The sequence below is a fragment of the Neolamprologus multifasciatus genome, chromosome 7 (assembly GCF_963576455.1).
Source record: "Neolamprologus multifasciatus chromosome 7, fNeoMul1.2, whole genome shotgun sequence".
In the NCBI taxonomy this organism is placed as follows: Eukaryota; Metazoa; Chordata; class Actinopteri; order Cichliformes; family Cichlidae; genus Neolamprologus; species Neolamprologus multifasciatus.
Window position 1 is genome coordinate 3,423,906 of NC_140445.1, and position 23,588 is coordinate 3,447,493.

A 23,588-nucleotide genomic window follows, 5' to 3' on the forward strand; every position below is an offset into this window, starting at 1 on the left:
GCGGGCAGTGGGAGGCCTACGATGGAGGGCTAGAACCAGTCCCATAATAAACAAAAACAAACCCCTTCTAGGTCAAAAGTCAGACCGCGCATCCAGCAGCGGTGTCAAAACAGTCCCCACAAAACAGTTCAGGTGGCCTACCTCGGGTCCGGTTGCCGCAGTAACACGGATCCAGCAGCCTGCCCCGGGTCCAGTGGCAGCAATTTTGCCGATCAGGTGGTCCGCCACGGGTTTCGGCGATAGCAGCAGAACAATTCAGGTGGCCTGCCACGGTTCCAGTGGCAGTGGCATAACAGCACTTGACCCGGGCCTGGCGGCCACTGGAGTGGCAGCTCAGCGGCTACCGGTGTAGCACTGCAACAAATCCGTGACGTGCCAGCCAAGCAGAACGTGGACGTAGACGTGGCCGTGCAGGCTGTGCTGGACGTGGACTTCGTTCCTCCGGTGTGCTGACCCCCTGCTTGGGCAGCGCGGGCCCCTCTGGTGTGCTGAGGCCCTCCCACTCAATGAGCTCCTCCAGAGGCAGCACGGGCTCCTCCACGGGCAGCATGGGCTCCTTCAGCTCGCTGAGGGAGGCTGTATGCCAAGAGTGAACGAGACATCAATTCACTGATCCACACTACCAGGATATACAGCAATGACATCAGAATGTCGTTCGGACTGGAGAAGTGTAGTCGGATGGTAACAAAGAGAGGGAAGGTAGTCAGAACAGAGGGGATCAAACTATCAGAAGGCAACATTGCAGACATAGAGGACAGTTACAAGTACCTGGGGATCCCGCAGGTGAATGGGAACCATGAAGAGGCCACTAGGAAAGCTGCAACCAGCAAGTACCTGCAGAGGGTCAGGTAAGTTCTGAGGAGTCAGCTGAACGGTAAGAACAAGATCCGGGCTATCAACACCTACGCCCTGCCCGTGATCAGGTACCCTGATGGGGTAATAGGCTGGCCAAAGGAGGAGATAGAAGCCACTGACATAAAGACAACAAAGCTCCTTACCATGCATGGAGGGTTTCACCCCAAGTCCAGCACCCTGAGGCTGTACGCTAAGCGGAAGGAAGGAGGCCGGGGACTGGTGAGTGTCAGCACAGTCCAGGATGAGACAAAAAACATCCACGAATATATCACGAAGATGGCCCCAACTGACAGCGTGCTCAGTGAATACCTCAGGCAGCAGAAACCCAAGAAAGAGGAGGGAGACGAGGAACCATCATGGAAGGACAGGCCCCTGCACGGTATGTACCACCGGCAGATAGCGGAGATGGCTGATACCCAGAAATCCTACCAGTGGCTGGACAAAGCTGGACTGAAAGACAGCACAGAGGCACTAATCATGGCAGCACAGGAACAAGCACTGAGCACAAGATCCATAGAGGCTGGGGTCTATCACACCAGGCAAGACCCCAGGTGCAGGCTGTGTAAAGATGCCCCAGAGACAATCCAGCACATAACAGCAGGGTGCAAGATGCTAGCAGGCAAGGCATACAGGGAACGCCATAGCCAAGTGGCCGGCATAGTGTACAGGAACATCTGTGCCGAGTATAACCTGGAAGTCCCGAGGTCAAAATGGGAGACGCCCCCAAGGGTGATGGAGAATGACCGAGCTAAGATCCTGTGGGACTTCCAGATACAGACGGACAAAATGGTGGTGGCTAACCAACCGGACATAGTGGTGGTAGACAAACAGAAGAAGACGGCCGTAGTGATCGATGTAGCGGTCCCGAAGGACAGCAACATCAGGAAGAAGGAACACGAGAAGCTCGAGAAATACCAAGGGCTCAGAGAAGAGCTCGAGAAGATGTGGAGGGTGAAGGTAACGGTGGTCCCAGTGGTAATCGGAGCACTAGGTGCGGTTACTCCCAAGCTAGGCGAGTGGCTCCAGCAGATCCCGGGAACAACATCGGAGATCTTTGTCCAGAAGAGCGCAGTCCTGGGAACAGCTAAGATACTGCGCAGGACCCTCAAGCTCCCAGGCCTCTGGTAGAGGCCCAAGCTTGAAGGATTAACCGCCCGCAGGGGCGAGTGGGGAATTTATATATATTTATATATATATATATATATATATATATATATATATATATATATATATATATATATATATATATCTCTGTTTCTACACTCATCAATAATGTTTCTCTAATAAGCTGCCATTTTCTTAAAGGTATATATATAACTCTAAACATGTCACCAACGAGGCGCTGTTTTACCACACTGGTGTGTTGAAATGTTTCCTGATGTGTGCTGCTGCTGTTTTAGGAAGAATGAATGAATTCTCAGTGACTGGGCAATAAATGTTAGATTGACTTGTTGCGCCATCTTGTGTTACAAATTTGTATTACATGAAATTACAGCCCAGCCCTGATTTTTGACTTCAGCTGAGATCCCTTAAAAACAGTACATAAATGTTTCCAACATGAAGCCAGGGTGGTTAGTTTTCTTCTGTTAAGAGCTTTAGTTAAATTTAACATAAATACCTTTTACATCTTCTACTTGTTTTAAAGTCATGCATCATAAGGTTGGGATGTGTATGCAATATGTACATTTTATCCTACATTTCAAGGATTTTGTAATTGTGTGTTTTTAAAGCTAATATAAAAAAGCATTTAATCATATTTGTTATTAATTACATTTGTTTCTACCCAGCAGGGAAGTCAGGTAAATTGTAACTCTGCGTCAACAACATCAAAGATGAAATCCTTGATGAAGTTTCATCTGTTTGTGTTTTCGTGATACTGATGGTTTGACCCTCCCACATACGCAGGTAACCAAGACTTCTCTCTGTGTCCTTAATTTTGTTACTGTAGCACCCCCTGGAGGAAATTGCAGGCTCTGTCAGTGTCTGTGTGACCATATACTAGTGGAGACTTTACTGAAGGGTTCCTGCAGCAGCTTATTTAGACTTCACAGCTGAATGGAAAGACAGTCATCACAGTTCAGACTGGAGATGATTTCTGAAGGATATAAGAATGCAGCTCTCACTCATCTATAATTTAATGTCGCTTAACTCAAAGGTCCCACAGAAACACAGAAGCCCTGACCCAGAATAAATTACATTACTAAGCGAGACACACAAGTTCAGCACATAAGTCGCATTTAATTAACTAGTAATTTAAATATTTATATCATTAAATTTAACTATGCTTCCATGCACTAGTGATGGCAAAACATTTCCATCTAGTATTTGCTTTTGCATTCTGGGCTACTGCAGTCAGAAAAACGATCTGGATCAGAGCCACTGTTTAGCAGGACTATATTTGTCCGTCAGATTGATTCTTTTAAGCCAGCGAATCAAAGCCTCAAAACAAGAGGTGGTTCAACATGTTGGATTTACAGCTTGAACTGACAAATCTCTCAGCTTCTCATGCTCGCACCAGTATGCTGTACATTATGTTTATGTGTCCCAGACTTCTGTGGGAGGATCAGAAACACCACCTGCCTCGCTTCCCTGACGTCCAACATCTCTCGCTCTCAGATGAAATTTGCTTGCCTAATGCAGCAGCCCCAGAATAGCATCCTGGGGTCATTTTGGCTGTCCCCTTCTCCAAACTTGAGCCTTCCTCCTTAGCACTCGACCCATCCATCTCCTTATTGAGTGCCAGAGGAAGGAGGTGGGGGCAGCAAAGGCGTGGACCATGTTCTGCCGCGGTGGACGGCCTCGCCTCTGAACTCATTCTTTGGCCAATAGGGAGGCCGAGCGGATCGAGTATCACTATAACAGAAGGACATAATCAGCGCGGTAAGTTTGCAGAACCTTACAGCCTGTCTTGGCCAGCAGGAGCTCGTTTCTTTCAGCTTTTCTGAGGTAAGGAAGTAAGGGGAGTGAATGAGAGTGTGAATGGTAGCGAGGAAGCTCAGGTTTAGGCCTAATGTCCCCCAAACATCACCCAACCTCAGGACAGTTGAGTCCACATGTGCTAAAATCACTGCCATGAGTAGCAGAGGCTGCTGCTGAGGGCAGGGGTGAGAAGGAAACAATTAATAGTGGATCTCGGAGTAAAAAAGGCCTCCCTCTTCTGTGTTTGAACCCTGTTAATGAAGTCCAGTGTTTGACGGTGCTGAGTGCCTGAAACCTTGGTAAACAACTTGTGTTTAGTGCCTTTCTGTATCTGTGAGCACCCAAAAGAAGCCCAGCCTTTGGATTACTTTTTGGCAAGTTTGTAATCTATCTAAAATCCTCAGCTGATGTTTCAGACGTTTGAAAGTTCTCTGGGTTCTTACCAGACAAGCAGCTGGACTTTGTTGTTGTTTGGTTTGAGTCCAGTGACTCAGCGGAGGTTCATGCCTTTGGGATTTACAGTTGGCTTAAAGCGTCTGAAGCAGCTTTCCGCTTCAGGAGACAGAAGGTGACACTAACGAGTTATATAACACCACGAGAACAGCGGCGACTAATCCCGTTGTTGTTTTTGGTATTTGACCTCAGATCTTTTCTGGATTGCAGGTTTTCTCTTATTTACGTTACATTTCGGTGAAGCTGTGAAAGGGCGTGGCATGTTCCCAAACTGAACCTCACATAGCTTGAGGATAAACAGTTTATCATCTCGAACAGGAGCCAAGGGGCTCACGAGTGGATGTAAAGGAATCGTCATTTTGTCATTACACCGAGCTTGGAATTTATGAGATTTGGGAATTAGACCTTCAAGGCGGCCTTCCTGGGTTTATTTTAATTCTTGAGCAAAGTGCCCCCAGGTGATAGGGATCCTGATGATTGAAGGAACCGTGTGAGAGGAGAGCCTGATAAGGAAATGAAGGTGGAATGATGGGTTGTGGTCCAGGAGAAGGAACCCAATCTTTAACAGTGGGTGCACTGAAACTGGATCTGTGGGACCTGTGCAGCTGTCTCTTGGAAATAGCTGTGATGTCGGACGCCTTCATGGTGGTCTCACGCTAATGGGCAACTAATCCAAAGTCTAATCGCTGGGAAATTAAATCATGCATAAATCCAGGTCATGTGTGTTTGTCATTGCAGGCTTTTGATTAGATCTTAGATCCAAACCGGGATTTTCCAGCAGGATCAGGATACTGTTGATGACTGTAGAGTGGCAGCATCTTTTATTCTTTGACACATGGTGATGGAAAAAGTTTCTTTAAGGTTTCTTTTTTTCACCCAACAGCAGCCCAACATCTATCCTCTGAGCAGCTGGAAAAATGACTGTTTGCATAAATCTATGTTTGGCTCCCTTCTCACTTATCATGAGAGAAGCAAATTCAGCCCTGAGGCTCGAATTTCAGTCGACAGTCTAATTATAAACTGAAGAAGATTTGGAAGCGACAGATCTTAGGAATGCCTTTAATGCAACATGCAAGATCAATTTTATTGACAATCATTTCTAAATAATTCTACTCAAAGATTTCTATATTATTATTTTGTGGAGGTGTTGGCAGGCAGGGTGAGGTATGGTCTGGGTGGAGCCACTGAGACATATTTAAGTCATCTGCAACTTAATCCTGAGTTATAAATACATGCAGGCTGGGCAGTCGCTTCTTACACACACTTAAAGTTTCTGTTTTCTCTTCTGTTTTCAGGTTGCAAAGTCCACTGCCATCATGTCCGACACAGAGGAAGTGTAAGTCAACCCACATTTTTATTCACAAATTCTACGATTTTAATCTTCTAGCAGTAGATTGGCCAAAAAACGTTTGACTTAAGGCCTTTTTGTGAGCTAGAATCTTAAATTGCTGGACAACACTAATAAAGAAGATCCTGAGCTAAGATGATTTAGTCAAATAGCCGACAAATTAACCACATAACCACAAATTTTCATGTTTGATTTTGATGAGCTGCAACATTTCTAAGCATTCCTTTGTGTTCTGTCTTGCAGTGGGGTCGAGGGTAAGTAGCACCACCACTCCTGATTATATATCTAAAAAAATGATCCACCCCTAAAATTAGGTCCAGGTACAGTCGGGAGTTCCATGCTAAAGACCCGGGATTACTTCTGAATCTTGTCTAACTGACTTTCCATCCCCTGTAGAGAGTTATTTGAACTGGACAAATTGCAGGTTTGGCTTGACTCCTCCAGATTCAAGTTGTGCAATAATGCTCTCTCTCCTTCAAGCAAATGACCACACCAGCACTGACAACAGGACAGTGCCTTTTATGCTTTTTGAGATTAAAATATAAACTTTTAGAAACATAAATCACACAAATCGGCGCAGTCCTGTTGGCAGAGAGTCCTGCAGCTCTGCATGACAATCTGCAAATGTGCAGTCCTCCTGAGCTGAACACACTTTGAAAACAACTTGGAAGTTTTGCTCCAATCAGCTCATGAGGACTGTTTTGTGTATGCTTAGCATGGATCCCCAGTGTACCCACATTTTGCTTTTGTATTCTGTCAAAAAATGGGTACATATGGGATCTTTTGATAATGTTCTTCTGCTCCTCTCTTTCTCGGACGGACGTGAAGAATACGATGGTAAGACACAACCTCCAGACTCCGGATGATAAGTCTCACGTCACTGATACTAATTTGTTAGTCGTCCCTGAACAGGTTTTTGTGGCATGCTAGTTAACTCTAACATAACCTGAGATAAGTGAAGACACAGGTTGTAAACAAAGTTGGTTGGCGACAGGTTAGAATCTCTCTTTTGTCTTTGACTGCATCCAATTGCAGTGCAGGTATTTCCAGGAATCGATCACATTTCATCAATGAGTGACTGACCTTTTCTTTCCTGTAACTGCTTGCTGTCTCACCTGCTTTAGCATCATCCGGTGACAGTTTGTTTGAACTGCCTCACCACGAACCTCCTCATATCTCATATCTCACATCTCCTCCTTTCATCCACTGATCGCCTCCTCCCCTCTTCCATTTCTCCTGCTTCTATTAACCCTCTCACTGCCCTTCCTCTCCCCTTTTGACTCGCTGCATGTTGTGTAGCTGTAGAAGAGGAGGTAGTAGTGGAGGTAGAGGTGGCCCCTGAGGCGGCCCCTGAGCCAGAGCCAGAACCACAGCCAGAGCCAGAACCAGAACCAGAACCAGTGGTAGAACCAGAACCAGAACCAGAACCTGAGCCTGAGCCTGAAGGTATGTGGCATGAAGGGGGGAAGAGGGTATTGGATCCTTTCCCAGGCGTCACATGCGCTCCGGCAGCTACAGCCAGTTAGTTCGATATAACTAACCCTGGTGTGCAGCCCAGTCTCACTGCAAAACGAGCAGGAGCAATGCTGGTCCCCATGAGTGTCACAATAAAGGCTTTAAACATGTAATTATGTTCGTATACATGTAACTTCACAAGACATGATTGTTGAAAAGCCCCTAAAGTCTTTCAGTGAAAGTTGACATGACGTTCAACCTCTTGATTTTATTTATATTTGACTTTACTGTCACTTCTAGTTTATGTTCAATCACCCTTTGGTTATGGTAAAAGGTAAATTGTCTGCTTCTTATATAGCTCTATTTGAGCACTCAAAGCACTTTACATAACTTGCCTCTTCACGCATTCACACCCGCACTTTTTTCTATGCTCTTTCAAAGTTTGCAAACTAAAAGCATTTGGTTAGAAGTCCTTCCCAAATTTTAGTCAGACTTAGCCTTTTCCCAACTTCTTTTCCCACAAAAAATGTCCACAGTTATACACCCTGTATTGTAAACACACAACATGTTTGTATCCTGAACCCGACTACAATCGGTTTAGCACTGAACATTTTGCTGTGAGATTGGTCTATACCTTCTCCATGTCTGCTAATGTTAAGCTAACACTACCTTTCTTTTACCTCCACATGAATTCAGAGACAGGGCGTTCATGCAGAAGCTGAAAATGCTATGTTTGAACTACTAAGGTCAGAAAGTGAAAACATGCTAATAAGCTCACTCCTTCAGCTATAGCTAATAGAGTTGTGCTAATACTTTAACTTTCCATTAGCTCTCCGTTCTAAAAATGTTATCTTTGAGAAGCTGGGACTTGTTTTTGGAGTTATCTTTCTAAACACCATTAAATTTGCATCTGCTTCTTTAGTAACAAATAATTTTACAGTTCTTGCTAGGTGGCTTTTCCGCTAGCCTAGCTTACTGTATGCTAAAATATTAGCACAAAATCATTTGAGAGTTGAAAAATCTAAGACAACCAATAGAAAAATAGAAAATAGATTTTTTTATTTCAACCCTGTGTTTACTACTGCACAACATGCAACCAATTACTCTCTTTGATAGGATTTAAAAATTGGATAAAATTGGTACCATACCTGCAGGATAGGCTACATCTGATTGCTCCCTGTGGGAAGACAAACCTTAGTGCTAATAGAAGGGAAAAAAAAGATTTTAAAAAATAGACTCATTTTTCATCTTCCTCTTAATCTTGTATTCTGCTCAATCATGTAACATGCACATGCCAAAAATAAAACATGCTAATTTGTTTTAAAACTACATACATGAATGCAGGGTAAGGTGTAGCTGAGACCTAGATAAAAACAAGGACTTGGTGTAGCCAATCATAAATGATCAATTAACATTTAAGGGATGTATTTATCTCAACCCCTTCAGTAGAAATATGAATAAGTTTGGATTTTTTGACAGCTTATTCCCTTCTATAACTTTAGTAAACAGTTTGTTTGATTTCTTTTGTAATTTAAAGCTAACATGAAAAATATTATACATAAATGTGATTCCATACAAATTGAACTACTGTTTTACCATCTTAGTTATCAAAGTAAAGGTAAAACTTTGCCCTTATAAGCAGCTGGCTTTCTTAATCAGTTGATTATGGTAACCAGTTTCTTTATTAAACATGCTAAGCTCGAGTAGATCAGCTGTGTGCCTTAGTTAGACTGTGTACAGTTTGCAGCTGCCAGGCTTCCCGCTAACGCTGTTCTGTTCTGCTTTTTGTTTTGGATGCCTGCTGCATGCAGACCCCACTGAAGAGGAAGGTATGTAGATTTAAAAACTTCAATCTTAAATCTGTCATTCTGGTTTTGGGAAGGACTACAGTGTCCAGGTCTGACGTCTGTACTCAGGGAACGCCTGCTTTCTGTCCAAATTTTACCTGTCTGTGTGAATCCAGGAGCGCTGGCCCTAATTGGCATCAAAATATGAAGGTGAAAAATTTGGAACCACTAGTGGAGAAGGAAGGGCGAATGAATATGAAATGCTAACACGTGCTTCACTGCACAGCAACCCCACACTCTTGCTATGCCACTTGTCATCTGCATGGCATGAAGCCGCCAGAATCTGGGTTCAGATAAATGAAGGAAACAGGGAAATGTTTTGCTTGGGGTCAAGCCAAAAACAAAAAAAGACATATTCTCTGTATCAGTGTGAAACCAAAGACCAACGTTAACAATTCAGGTTTACTTTAACTGCACACCTGTTTAAACTGTTTGTAATACATGTTTGCTCTTATTTGACTGTTGTTCTAACCCTAACTTAAAAAGTGAATAGCCTATCCTTTTAAACTGTCTAATCTGTCACCTTGATCCAAAGCCACACTGAGTAATGCTTGGGTTTACTGAAATAATCTGTTTTCTTTCTAATCTGGTGAAATGCACTCATCCCCTCTTCACTTCTTAACCCGCAGAGGAGAAGCCAAAGTTCAAGTAAGTTCCTTCTTATGTAGTCTGACTTCAAATGATTCCTGTAGACATTTAAATCGAAGTTATTTGGGCAAAAAAGACAAAGAAAACGTTCAATTAGTGTGCCGGTACACTCAAAACCCCCACGCTCTCTTGCAGGCCCACCGCCCCAAAAATCCCAGACGGTGAGAAAGTGGACTTTGATGTAAGTCCGCCTGCGGTGTAGAAGAGATTTTGTTCATTTACGGGTGTTTCTTTGCACAGCTGAATACTGCTTCTGTTGATCCGCCCCGCAGGACATCCAGAAGAAACGTCAGAACAAGGATCTGATGGAGCTGCAGGCCCTGATCGATGCTCACTTCGAGCACAGGAAGAAGGAGGAGGAGGAGCTGATCGCCCTCAAGGAGAGGATTGTAAGTTTTTAGCTAATGGGTAGTTTTATCTGTTCATATTTCCATGGAACTGGAAAATTGCAAAAAGCCTTCCACAATAATTCATCCACACGGGAAATACTTCCTGCCTTTTGCAGTTGGTGACTGGCTCTCATTTCTGGCCAAGGAATGGCTTCTAAAGGCTGAGCTCTGTTGGCTCTGCATGTCTTCTCAATGTGATTCATTTTATTAAATAAAATTTGGCTCACAGACAAGCTGATAATGACACAAATCAAAGGGAGAAAAGACAAAACATCAACAATAAAAACACTAAAAAATATGAGTTATCTTTGTTTTCTAACCCATCGTTTGCTCCTGTCCCGCAGGAGAAGCGTCGTGCCGAGAGGGCCGAGCAGCAGAGGGTCCGCGCTGAGAAGGAAAAGGAGCGCCAGGCCAGACGTGAGGTGTGCTATTTTCAAACTATGAAAATGTGACTGCTATATGAATATATGGAGCAAAGACAAAGTGTCTTGGTGCAGATATATAAACATAACCTTTTAAAATGTTCCCTTGAAAAGAGCGAACGTAGTTGGAGTTTCTTGTGACTTCCATTTGTAGGCAGCAAAGTATTTAAAGCCAGTTTTTCCAGGTTCAGGATGAATAAGTGCAGCTAATGTTAGTAAGTACTCTGTTCAAATTGGTGGTTACCCGGGACGATCAGAGAGCGGGTGGTGGATGCAGAGGTCTCACTCTGAGGTGTTTTTTGTCAAATCAGGAGGAGAGGCGGATCAGAGAGGAGACTGATGCCAAGAAGAAGGCAGATGATGATGCTAAGAAGAAGTCGGCTCTGTCCAGCATGGGCTCCCAGTACAGCAGCCACCTGCAGAGAGTCAGTATACATGCACACAGACACACACACAGTGTCTATGGGATCAGCTGTTGACCTGCATCTGTCCAAACAGGCTGACCAGAAGAGAGGAGGAAAGAAAGAGACTGAGAGGGAGAAGAAGAAGAAGATCCTGGCCGCCAGGCGCAAGCAGCTGAACATCGACCATCTGAACGAGGATAAGCTGAAGTACGACTCGGCTGCGAAACTAAAACTATAACCTTAGACTTTTACGCCTGTGTAAGATAGTTTGAACGTCCTAGAAAATGATGAAAAATCTCAACAAAGTAAAGACAAGGAACTGAATGTGCCAGAAGCTAAATCCACCTGTCAGAAGAACTGCTTGGTTTATTTGTGTTCTTGTGTTTGCTGCAGGGAAAAGATCAAAGAGCTGCATGACTGGATGACCCAGCTGGAGTCTGAGAAGTTCGACCACACGGAGAGACTGAAGAGGCAGAAGTACGAGGTGAGACGGCGTCCTCGTGAGCGCCCACGATGGCGTCTCTGACTGAGAACTTCTCAGCCAATTTCATGCATTTAGACAAGAACAATAAGACGGGTTTGAGAGAGGTCAGTGGGATGAGAAAAGCATAATATTTAACATTTCTTTCATTTGAATTATTTAATACTTATTTAAATACCATAAAACTATTTTCCTGCTTTTCTTTTCTTTCAGTTTAAAATGTGTTATTTAATTTTCTGGGTTTTCCCTTTTCTATGAGACAAAAACTTCTCTTTCCATATATTTTATCACATTTTTTTGGTTTATTCCCATAATTAGTCGATGAGTTTATCCTGACATTAATCTAAACATGTTTTGAACTGAATGCTAAAATATGATTTTTAAAACTTTTAAGGTTTTTAAGGCATTTTACATTGAAAATATTTCATTACAATTTCATAAAAACCAGAAGGTGGGATTTCTTTCACTACTAGTTTGTTCTTATTTACTTGATTCTCTTGATTTTTTTTATAGTTCACTAAATCCAAAGATTTGTGGGACACCTAATATTTTTTATGACTTAAGAAATCATATATAATTAATCATTGGTTACATACAAATTAATAATTAGTATACAATAAACATTCAGCTACAGAGGACACAGATTTGCTTTTGTTGAACTTTTATCTACTTGATTGTTGTTAAGCAATATGTTCATTTACAGACTTTTACTTTACCTCAAATTATCTTGATTAAATTAAATTTGACCATTTAATAATATAGATAAATAGTCATAAATAGTCTAAAGTTAAGAGCACAAATGACTCTGTTTGTTGTAGTTTGGTTTTGGTTGATGAGGCTGGCATCCCAAGGTCACCTCGGGATTTGAACCCTCGATATACTCTTGATTTCCTCCAGGTTACTACCCTGCGTAAGAGAATCGAGGAGCTCAGTAAATTGTAAGTAGTGCAGCTGAGCAGCAGTCATGCCGGCTCCCTGCATGTTAGCACGGGGAAAGTCAGAGCAGAGCGCCCCCCGCTGGCTGACATAGGAAACAACACACCACCTGATTAAAAAGCGAGAGAGACAAAAGAAGACGGAGGAGTTTGTTTCCAAAAGGTGACACGTGCTTATGGAATTCCAGGAATAAGAGTGGGGTTTTTTACGGAGCCCCGCAGGGGACATGGGAGAAAAAAAAAAATTAAGACGGACTTTTGCGAGATCTCGCAAAACAAACTCGGGAGACGGCAAACGTTTTAGCCGCATTCTTCGGACGCTGGCTCGAAGCCGACCGGGAGGTCGAGGCACGATGTGCCGGGAAAGCGGTGTTCCTCCCGGCTGTAGTAGGTCTCGACCTCCCCTCCCGTTAGCTTCGAGCTAAAACTTCGAGCTAAAACTGCGGCTAAAACTTTTGCGAGATCCCGAGTTAGTTTTGCGAGATCTCGCAAAAGTCCATCTTAATTTTTTTTTCTCCCATGTCCCCTGCGGGGCTCCGTAGTTTTTAACTTTTTGCCAGGATTGTTTTTTTTTAAAACAAGGATCTCAGAGAACCAGTCTTAAAATGACTGGAACTGATTTTATATTCAGTGAGTTTAAATGTGGACAGAGGTCTTGCCTCCATATACTTTAAAAAATGGGCTTACCTGTATATAATATCTATATATAAATCTATTTATAGCATCTATATTAGCACAAGAGCTCTCTGTTTATATTATTATAACTACTACATGACTATGCTACTGTACTGCAGGTGACAACTGCAAAGAAAAATAAGATATTTTACTGAGAAAAATAAAGAAAAAGTTAGGGGTGGTAGATGTCGTTTAGACGCTTGGCAAGAGTCTTTATAGGCCCAAGAAGCGCTTCTATACCAAGTTTGGTTGTTCAACTCCAGATCATGTAGAAGTATTTGTGCATTATAGTAAAATATACATCTAATGTCATGCATTTAATGCTAAATGGAGGCATTGCAGAGAACTGCAACCGCACTTTTAAATTAGTAAAACTCCAATATTTGTTGTAAGCCACAGTTGCTTGTACGTTGGTGAAACAAAGAGAAACTGGATGAACACGGTGCCAGTTTTGGACTCAAACTCTCCGTTTGTAAGAAGATGAATAATCCAAAGTGTCTGTAAAGGTGGTGCTGAGTGACTGTGATGCTCAGTTTTACATCACACAGCCTCAGCTATGTGTTTGAGCGAGCATAAAGGTAAGTCAGGGTTTGGTGAGGTTTCACCGCTGAGCTAAAGGGGAATTAAATATTCGTGCTCCTTTGTGGGAAACCACAGCAGACGTGCTTAATTTGGTGACATCACAGGACAGAAGAAACTCTGGGTAACGAAAAGATTCCTATGCACGGCGCTGCCTTGGTTTCCCATGATGCTTTGGCCGGCAGCTTTCAGCCCACTGAGCCCGTTCAGCTGAAGGAGTCGTTCTCCGAGGTAAAGGTATCCTGCTGCAAGTTAAAGCTGCTGCTGTGTCGTTTCCAGGTTCTCACTTTCAGGATTCGCATTGATGAGTTGCAGAAGCAGTGAGTATTGTCATTGGTGCCTTCGCCAGCACCCAATAATCCCCCCCAAAGAATAACTTAATTTAATTCCACACAATAACGTGATAATGTGATAACTCTCCCCTCGGCAAGACATAACTGTCATAACGCTGAGACAGTTCATGTCGGTTTAAGGCTGAAAACTAACAGGGACAGAGTACATCAAGCTAGTTACAGTATGATGAAACACTCGACACCCTGCAGGGAAATTTTAGTGTCTAAGAGAGCAGCCTGTTATTGTGTGTGCAGGAAAAACAGCGAAGTTATCACGGTGCATTATTTGTGTCAATTTAGACCCTTCAGTGATAACACCCTAGCCTTGACCCTAACCATTTAATTTATCATTAACATTATAAAATGACATGAAAAGGTCTTAGAAAATCAAGCATGCATCTTATGATGAATTTTAGATAGAAGACTGCTAGTTTTATCCCTCAAACAGTCATAATCATTCAGTAACACTGCCACAGATGGTTCAGTTCCAATCCCGGTCCAGACACAGGCCAAAAACATCTCAGCTGGCATGTTGTTTGGACTCTGTTGGTCAGCCAGGCTAACGAGCTCAAGTACTTAATGCAGAGGTGTTTAATAGAAGGGTGCAGCTGCATCATCACGCTTCTACCCTGAACATTAAGTACTCACCCTAAGACATCAAACATGACACATGACCATATGTCAGCTGCATTCGCTTTCTTTCTTGCAGCAGGTGGGCGGAGCTTTGGTGCCTGCGTTGACCATATTTGGGAAATATGCTCTTTATTAAGTATAGAAAACTGTCTGGACATTTCGAGCAGTCTAAAGCCTGAGCTTCTCACAGACTCACAGGTCTTAATTAGAGCAAACACGACTGTAACGGTGCATACACGATCGAAAATAAAGGGGGTGGATTTGAGGTAGTCCCTTTGGATCGATTAAGCCCACGCAGGTAAGTACAGCATGAGTTGTGCATGCGAGCTGAATTTCCCGGGTTGTTTTTTCTGCTTCATGCCGTCCAAAATCCCACTCAAAACATACACTAAACAGGATTTTCATGTTTTTTCTGAATTAAGATATTTTCCATATCTCAAAAAGATCATTTTAATATTTTCAGTTACTTTTTTAAATGATTGCTGCACAAAATTTTAAGAAAAATCTAAATCTGTACGGTTGGATAAAAACACACCCATCCGTTTCTTTAACTGAGAAGAGATTTTTATTTTAATCAGTCAGTTTCCTCAAGAGATTTTGGACAAACATGCTTGCAGCCAGTGAAATGCTCTCAGCTTCATATGTGATGATGCAAAACATGTTTTTGCACTCTCCTCGTGCTTGACTTCTACAAAGGAGTCTTTGAGCTGTTCACTGCTGTTCTCTGAAGTTTGAGTTTGAGTCTAAATATGCAAATCAGCATCGACGGCATCGCACAATGTGAGAACAGCTCAACGTTCTGAAATATGTCCGATTTCTGTGCGTTTCGCATTACAGCAGCAAGAAGGGAGCCGCCCGCCGCAGAAAGTAGATCAACTCGGCCCGCCAGTGCACAGAAACCAAACCAAGATCATCTCGGACACATGCCTGATGAAGCAATGCACGCTGTGGCAAAGGTCTTAGCTCAGAAGAAGCCTGTAATGCTGAGGTTTACCCTGCAGCCAACCAACCACACTATGAAACATGCAACCAGGAGCCTTTAGCTGCTCTTCAGTAGGAATAAAAACCATTAAACTTTGTTGCCGTCACGCTTCCTCACCCTCGACTGTTTGGTTCTCAGTATTTTTGTAAATAAAGTGTGACACTTCAAGCCATGTCTGTAGATCTGTTGTTCTTTAGTAAATCAATAAAGTTCAGTATTTTTAGACGTGTAATTTTAAAGTCGTTTCTTCAACACTGTTAAATGACCCGGCAGGAAACAGAGGCCCTGCTTTTATCAGAGTCTCCAAATATTTTAGGTTTTGCAAGTGATCAGTATGCATATTATCATTTTAATTGAGGGAGGGAAACTAGTTTATACATAATACTACTTATATAAAAAAAAATCTTATTTTTAATCTAAGATAGGAGCTTATAAAAGCATATTAAATGTTGAATTTAATGCAAGGAACATTCCGTTATTTACCGCAGTCAATCTGTCCAGCTACTCTGGAAGAGGCTTCAAATATTGTGACATGAGTCTGATATGAGTCAATGAGTCAGTGAAGCTCACTTCTGTCCAATGACAGTGCTGCTGAGGTGAGTTGTTGAGGATTTCCTCTACTTTTCTGTCGGTAACTGCTGCTGTTTAGCCTCTGTTAGCTGCTGTTAGCAGCTGTTAGCTGCTGTTAGCCGTTGTTTGGCCTCTTTTAGCTGCTGTTAGCTGCTGTTTAGCCGCTGTTTAGCCTCTGTTAGCTGCTGTTAGCTGCTGTTAGCCGCTGTTTAGCCTGTGTTAGCCGCTGTTAGCCGCTGTTAGCCGCTGTTAGCTGCAGCCTGGACATCAGTTCAGGAGATGAGGCTTTAGGTAAGACAGAAGAGGATAACATCTTATTCAGAGGCCTGTCACACTGTCTCTTTCCTTTGCTTTTCCGCTTCTTTGATGACAATGAAACACGGTTATGATGCTTCATATCGTGAGGCTGAAGGTGCAGCTATAAAATAATATTTGACTCCAGGATTCAAAATCCCCACAGGTTCTTGTCTCCTCTGCCTTTAGTTTTCTACATATGTGTCTGAAATCTAGTCAGATACATAAAACATGATAAGATGGAACAGCGATGTCCAGCTCGGCCACTGACATGGCAACATGGCAGCTTTCACAAACAGGCGCCAGCTGCTGTTTATGAGAATGCATCAGTTTGGTGAAAGACATAATTACACACTAATCAATATATATTTATGAGTAAAATATTCTTTTTTTTCTACTAAATAACCTCACGAAACTTACTCTAACTTTCCTAAAAATTATATTTAAATATCTTTATTGTTATTATCTATTCATTTTTATTAGCTTTAGAAGAAAAGCTGAAAAAGGTTTAGAAAGCACATTACATTTTTTCATATTACTGATATTTACCTGCATTCCTGAACAGAAAAAATGAGGAAAAAATAGATTTATTTGTGGAAAAAAGAAAAAAACCACTTTCACTGTTATTTTGTCACAAGCTGCCGCACAGCCAGTGACAATGGCGGGAGACAAGACGAGCTAAATTGCTAAACATTATTTTATTCACCAAAAAGGAAAAACACAAACAAGTATGAGGAGTCACAAATACCAGTGATGACACAAATGCACGTGTGCTGATGTTGGCAGCAGTGCAAAGGACTAAACAAACCAAAACCTGGAGGTATTGCTGCAGTTCTTCCGTAGAATCACACGATGGCGCTGTTGGTCTGTGTACCACGGAGCAGAGCCTCAGCATGTAAGTCAAGGTCACAGGAACAGGATCGGACAATGTTTGTGTTTGTTCAGAAGCGTTTTAAAGCTCAAACCTTCATTAGTCATTTAGGGATTTAAAATAACTTGAATATTATAATTGTTAACAGAGTTATTGTGACAGTCACCATCACTCTTAACTAAAGTACTGACCCGATACAAAGATAAAAAACGATCTGGCAATGTCTCATTCACCCAGCGGTGCAGAAAGAGTTAAATTACGTTCTCTGCTGGAGTCCTTCCTCATTTAACAAATATATCCAATGTGATTGGCTGAGCCTTTCAGGGAGCTCTGTTTAGTTTGCTGCTGGACCTGCAAGGTGGAGAGGAGGATGGCAGCAAAAAGGAAGAACCTGGATATAAGAAAGTATTTTTCAAAGAAATCTGTAAGTCACTTAAAGTCAAGTTCACTCATAAAATGTGTCCTAATAACATTACAGGCTATGCTAGGCCCACATACCAACCCTCCCGATTTTTCCGGGAGAATCACGAATTTCAGGAGCCACCATTCTACCGAATTTCTCCCAATTTTCCACCCGGACAACAAAATTGAAAAACCATATCCCAGATCGGCCAAGCCAATTCCAGTTTCCAACAATGGCTACTACTACTGCATCTACTTAGTTTTAATATTACTCTTATTACTCTTTCTGGGTCGCAAAATAAACTTTTAACATATTTTCCAGGGAGAATGTAGCTGAGTAAACTTCAAATATCGGAAAAATACTGATTTCCAATGTTTCCGTGTGTTTTTTATGTGTAATATCGTTATGTATGTTGCTAAATAGACTTTGGTGAACAGGTATTACAAGGGGGTTATATATAAAATTAAAAATGTACCTGTTTGTCAAGTATCTTTGTAACTGTGTTATTGTACTTACATTATAATCCATCAGCTCCCGTTTGTCCACTTAAAATATATTTACAGAACTATTTTTGCATTTGTTGCAATTTCAGCTGTCCTCTTGGCCAATTTACTCTTAAAAGAGACATTTTTAAAGCCAACAAGAATTTCTTTAAAGGATACATAAAAGTCACTGCCAAAAAGTGATTGCGGTTTCTACCTTGTTACAGGAATGTTGTTTGTTGCTCAGGATGACTTGATACATTTGGGATACATTTGACATATGTTTCACATATTATAGACCAACAAGTTATTTATAGCAGTTTAAATACAAGCAATCAGTTTTTGGCAAACAATCAGTTTTTGGCACAACACCTGGTCCTCAGGTGGACGCAGCCTCTGAATTTGGACACCCCCAGCTTGTTTCCGGCCGGACAATAATAACGGTGACATTTAACTTATTTTATCCAATAAATAAACATTGTAAAATTTAAGTTTTTTGTACATATATATGTATACCACTCCCCCCCCCCCCCCCCCCAACAGCCCTTTTGAATGTCTCCCTAATTCTGAGGTCTCAAGGTTGGCAAGTATGTGCGAGGCTTTGGTCCACATCAGTCTAAAATTGTATGTAACCGTGAATAACGTGTTGCCATGTCCACCAGGAGAGACTGGACAGTATAGATGTAAAACAAATATGCCAGCAGTTTATCTCAGTTAGCGAGAGGAGAAGGCATGTGTTGCATTGAGTTGTTGTGTGGGGCACCAGTAGCTGTAACTGTAGTTCATGTTTAGAATAAAACATCCCAGCTCACTGGTTTGATAGGAGCAGTAGTGCCTAAACTGTTGCTAATTTTGCTGAGAGATCTTTTACTTTGTGGTAATCTTAGACGAGTAGTTTTATGGACAAAAACCACCAGTTGCTTTGAAATTTATGCGTTCAATTATTTTAAATATCAAGGCAATGAAAACATTTTCTTGAAAAATTTCCCACAAAAAATTATAAAATTTTGAAAATAAATTCTGGACATTAAAAAAAACAAAAAACAAAAAAACAAGACATCATAAGTCAGAGTCATATGTATATATTTTGTATAAATAAGCATTTATTTGTCTTTAGACTGTCACTCATTTTCAGATGTATAAATATAAAGTTTAACATTTTTCACAACAAACAAAAGCACGTACAGACAGAAACATTAAATACATAATTAATACTTTCAGTTGGAACAAATCAGCTCTTATTTACAGAATATTTACAGAAACAGAAAAGTGGTCCTCCGCTGCAGTGAGTGAAATGACAAATGAAAGAAATTAAAAATCCGTTTTGGACAGGAAGGAGGTCTGAACCTACTTCAAAACTGACGGGAGGAAAAAAAGTCACTACAATACCTCCGTACACACAGGCCGGATTCTGTTAAGCTTTTACTGCTTTTACATCAAGTTTCCTTCTAAAATGTCAAACAGTTACTGTAGTTCCTTTTTCCTCCTGAGGAAATCGAACAGCTGGGGCCTTTCGGACTTCAGATAGACGAAAGTGGAGGAATGTTAATGGGTGGTTTTTGGCCTCCGTCCTTCATCAGCTAGACTATACACAGAAGGCTGGAGTGGGGAAGATGGGGGGATCCATCTGAAAGACTAAGCTGAGGCTTAAAATATTTTTCATAACTTAAAATTAAATAAAAATACAGCAAGAACCGAACTGGTTTCTATTTAACACGTAACTATAGAATTAAGTGGTCTGATTTCGACTTATTTCAGAAACAGGAAAGGGAATCTGGGGTGGCTGTGGAAGCTCATTCCTGCTTGGAAAATTAACTAATGTAGGTAACTTTGGAATGATAAAAGCAACTTTTCATTTGTATGACATACAAGGTCAAAATTAAGACTTCAGCTCCTGACTATGACTTTTTAAAATCATTTTTTTCAGGCTCCTCCTTTTATTAGCGTCTCCGTGTAGAAATGTTTAGTTTGGACACTTAAAAAAATCTTTCTTTACATATAAGTTTGAAATCAGTAATTCTAGATTTTATCATTCCTTTGTTAAACATATATCTAATAACTGAAAATAAATCTTAGGTATGTGTACTTTTAATTAGACCTCACAGCCTCAGGATTTTTTTCTTGGCAACTCAATTGAAAACACTTAAAATGATTTTTACTGCTGATCTTTTTTTTTTGGCAGGAATGAGCTTCCATACATGATCTAAAGAGAATAAATACATAAGAAGCAGCTGATCTGAACCATAGTGGTGGTTTCTCAGTTCAGCTGGTGTAAATGATCATTTTCAGTGTGTGTGTGTGTGTGTGTGTGATGATGGTTTGACAAGATTTGGGGATTTTTTTAATTTATTGTAATGTCCGAGTTGAATATCTATGTGTGAGGGTCTATAGGACTTGGTAAATCAGGCTGGGGTCCTGGCTGGCAGTCGGAGACGAGACCTGAGTGGTCGCCGGGGCGGTGCCTGCTTCACCCACCGGCACAGTTGTCGTCGGTGGGGATCCTGGGCCGTCAGCAGGCGGCAGCAGGCTGCTATTATCGGTGGAGATCCGCTCCACAATGCTGGACAGGCAGTCCAGACTGGACACCACTGAACTGCGTTCGCTTTTCAGACCGCCTGCGCAAAAAAACAAGACATCATAGTAAATAAAAAAAAGTCATTACTATGGATGAGTTTAAAAAAAAAAATTATTTCTATCATTCATATTGGGGGATAAAGGTGACAAAACTGTTGTTATGGAAACACAAAAAACATAATCAAATCATCATCAAAAACAAACCCCAAACCAATAATAATAATAATAATAATAATAATAATAATGATAATGATAATAATAATTATTATAATTATTATAATTATAATAATAATAATAATCTAGCTTTATTTTCAAATTATTTCGAATTAGTTGTTAGCATTAGTCACAGATCTAATTTAATTGTTTTCATGCTTGTTTTGTATTTAGGCTGCTTTACAGAGCTTAATTTAACTCTATTTTCTCACTATCTCAGCTTCTGTATTATATATTAATCATTTACTGTCGAAAAGATCTAAAAAAAAACCCAAAAAAAACGAAGAAACGCTCTTTTTACATTAGCTGAAATTAAAAATGAGCTTTTAATTCGTCGTATGGTTTATAATCTTACTTTTATACGTTGCTCCTAACATTAAAATTAACATTAACATTGAACTTTTACATTTTAAACAATTAAATAAAGAAAGAATCGGTTCAAAGAAAGCACAGCATCAACTGTTTTATTGGCCTGTTGCTTTTACTGCGTCCTCTATTTGTCTTTCCCCGCTAACTGCCGTCACTTTACTGCGTGGTTTATTATTTTAAACACGTATTAAAATCATTTCTTACCGTTTGGAGTCTCGGAGAAATAAGAGCTGCTGTCATAACTTCCTCTTCTGGTTGTCTGACAGGTGGGGCCGTTAAAATCCGTCTGAAGAAGAAAAGAGAAAAATTAAATATTGACAGAGACACTAAAGAATCCACCAGAGAAATCCCGCAGAGCGATCAGAAAATAAGTCTAAATGTGTGTGTGTGTGTGTGTGTGTGTGTGTGTGTGTGTGTGTGTGTGTGTGTGTGTGTGTGTGTGTGTGGTAATGGTTGAGTCACGGTAGCTGTTTGTGTCATACCACGTTAATAAAGTCCCTGAACTCAGATATTATTTTTTCTATCCACGTCTCTCCGTTTGTTACATCCGGGGTCTAAAAACGGTTTAAATCTGTTTCCTGTGTGTTTGTTGAGACGAGACGCAAGAAAATGTTTTAAAAACACTTTGAAACTAAATCTGCTTCATTCCGATTCTGACACAAAATGGCCAGTAATGAGAAAGTTACACACAGGCAGCTAAATGATTCTATTTTAAATCACTATTTTACATGAAATTTAAATGTCATGAATAAGAGAAAAAAACGAATTGCTTGATTTGTCTCGATTCATCATAATAAAAGAATTAAATTAATATTAAACATCAGAGTTGGAGCAGACAGTAAAATATCCCCAATTCCTTTGGATTAATTCAAAAGATGGTGCGCCTCTCTCACACCTGTCGCTCCTTGAACTCACCATGCCGTCGGAGCAGTTGGAGCGGGGGCTGGATGCGTCCGAGTCCCCGCTGTAGTGCTCCAGCACCGGGTAGAAGCCGTCTTCCTGGCCACCGCGCAGCAGCGCCTGCAGGGACTCGATGTAGCTGATGGCGTTGCGCAGGATCTCCACCTTTGGCAGCCTCTGGTTGGGGTTGGCCGTCGTGCAGCGCTTTAGGGTCTCGAAGGCGTCGTTGACCTTGCTGAGCCGCCGGCGCTCCCGCAGCGTGGCCGCCTTCCGCCGGTCCGCGTTGGTCGTCTTCCTCTTGCAGGCCTTGCAGGCCCAGAGCAGGCAGCGGCCCGCCTGGTGGTGCCCGCTGGGGGCGCGGACGTGCTCGTCGTCCTCCACCTCGGCATGGTGGTGGAGGTGCAGGAGGGAGGACGGGGAGGAGGAAGAGGAGGAAGGGGAGGATGAGGATGAAGAGGAGGAGTCGTCAGGCTTCAACAGCCCCACATGGACCAGCCGCGGGTCCAGGTCCTCGAAGAAGTGCATGTCACTGGTGTTAAAGCAGGGGTCGTCATAGAAATCATCAGCGGTGGGGATGGGGAAAGAGATATCCGACAACTCCATGGTTCAGTCCAGAACACAGCGGGAAGAAGAAAATCCAGTGATGACCAAACTTTTCTCTCTTTTTTAGGGAAGAACTGAAACGTGAAGCAGGATTCGGGGCTTTTGAGGGAATGTACAGTCCTGACACAAACTGATCTGCCCTCCAGCCGTGGACCTGGAGCCCCTTATACCTGGGACGGTGGGGGGCGGGTTCAAGATGATGGGGTCCACCGAGGTCTGTCCAATCAGCTGCCGGCAGGAGGGGTTTACAGCTTCACGGTAATTAGTGTCCGATTACCCCTCACAGGGCAGTAATGTACTGCTGCACACGGCGGGGGGCGTGTGGGAAATGTAAGTTTAATACGTACATTTAAAAAATGCGTATCGATATCAGCAAAGTCAATATGCATCTGTTAAATAGCTGCCATTATTCCATGTGCTATACTTTTCTGTGCATTGGTTCATTGTCACGCTTCATTTGTGTAATTTGAAAGAATATTAATGACCTCTAAGGAATCATGACGTCATGAATTAAATACTTTTATTCACGGCGTTATAATGCATTTAATTTGCAAGATGGACTGACGACATGTTCGAATTAATTAATAACAAAACATATAAAAAAATGAAAATATATACAGTTCAGTTATAAAACGCCTTTGTAGACCAAAGTAAAAAAACAGCGTTTACAATTATAATAATAACAAAGAACGGAAATTAGAACAATTTGTGAAAATTAATTATTAAAAAATGAAGATTTAAACTTGGTGTTAGGAGGTTAAAACTGTTGACAAAAAAATCACAAATTAAAGGCTAAATATAACTGATGTAGAATAAAAATCACAATTAATATTAATAATAATTATTATTATTATTGTCATAATGTGGTATGGGTTTATTACTATATTATTTCATTATTATTTCATATTTCATTATTCATTATTTTATCTGTGTATTTTTTTTTGTTTATTCA

At 41.5% G+C, this 23,588-nt stretch overlaps 2 protein-coding genes across 6 annotated transcripts; one reads left to right on the forward strand and one right to left on the reverse strand.

The window, feature by feature from the left end:
- Positions 1-3,611: 3,611 nt before the first annotated feature.
- LOC146513490 (troponin T, fast skeletal muscle isoforms-like) lies at positions 3,612-15,453 on the forward strand. 5 transcript variants are annotated; one of them, XM_085168762.1, is made up of 14 exons: positions 3,663-3,801; positions 5,523-5,563; positions 5,819-5,829; positions 6,875-7,021; positions 8,842-8,859; positions 9,507-9,525; positions 9,661-9,706; positions 9,798-9,914; positions 10,259-10,336; positions 10,648-10,761; positions 10,835-10,947; positions 11,134-11,224; positions 12,119-12,159; positions 15,213-15,453. In XM_085168762.1, exons 2-14 carry the CDS (start codon positions 5,544-5,546, stop codon positions 15,244-15,246), a joined length of 849 nt encoding a protein of 282 aa, XP_085024888.1. In that variant the 5' UTR covers positions 3,663-3,801; positions 5,523-5,543; the 3' UTR covers positions 15,247-15,453. The 5 variants fall into 5 exon arrangements, with proteins under 5 accessions (XP_085024893.1, XP_085024888.1, XP_085024890.1 ...); XM_085168764.1 differs by lacking the exon at positions 8,842-8,859; XM_085168767.1 differs by lacking the exons at positions 6,875-7,021; positions 8,842-8,859 and having other exon boundaries at positions 3,612-3,735.
- Positions 15,454-19,060: 3,607 nt separating this feature from the next.
- On the reverse strand, positions 19,061-22,798 carry myod1 (myogenic differentiation 1). The gene is made up of 3 exons (XM_085168761.1): positions 22,049-22,798; positions 21,338-21,419; positions 19,061-20,592 (listed from the first exon to the last, which is right to left on the reverse strand). Exons 1-3 carry the CDS (start codon positions 22,634-22,636, stop codon positions 20,363-20,365), a joined length of 900 nt encoding a protein of 299 aa, XP_085024887.1. The 5' UTR covers positions 22,637-22,798; the 3' UTR covers positions 19,061-20,362.
- Between the last annotated feature and the right edge of the window lie 790 nt (positions 22,799-23,588).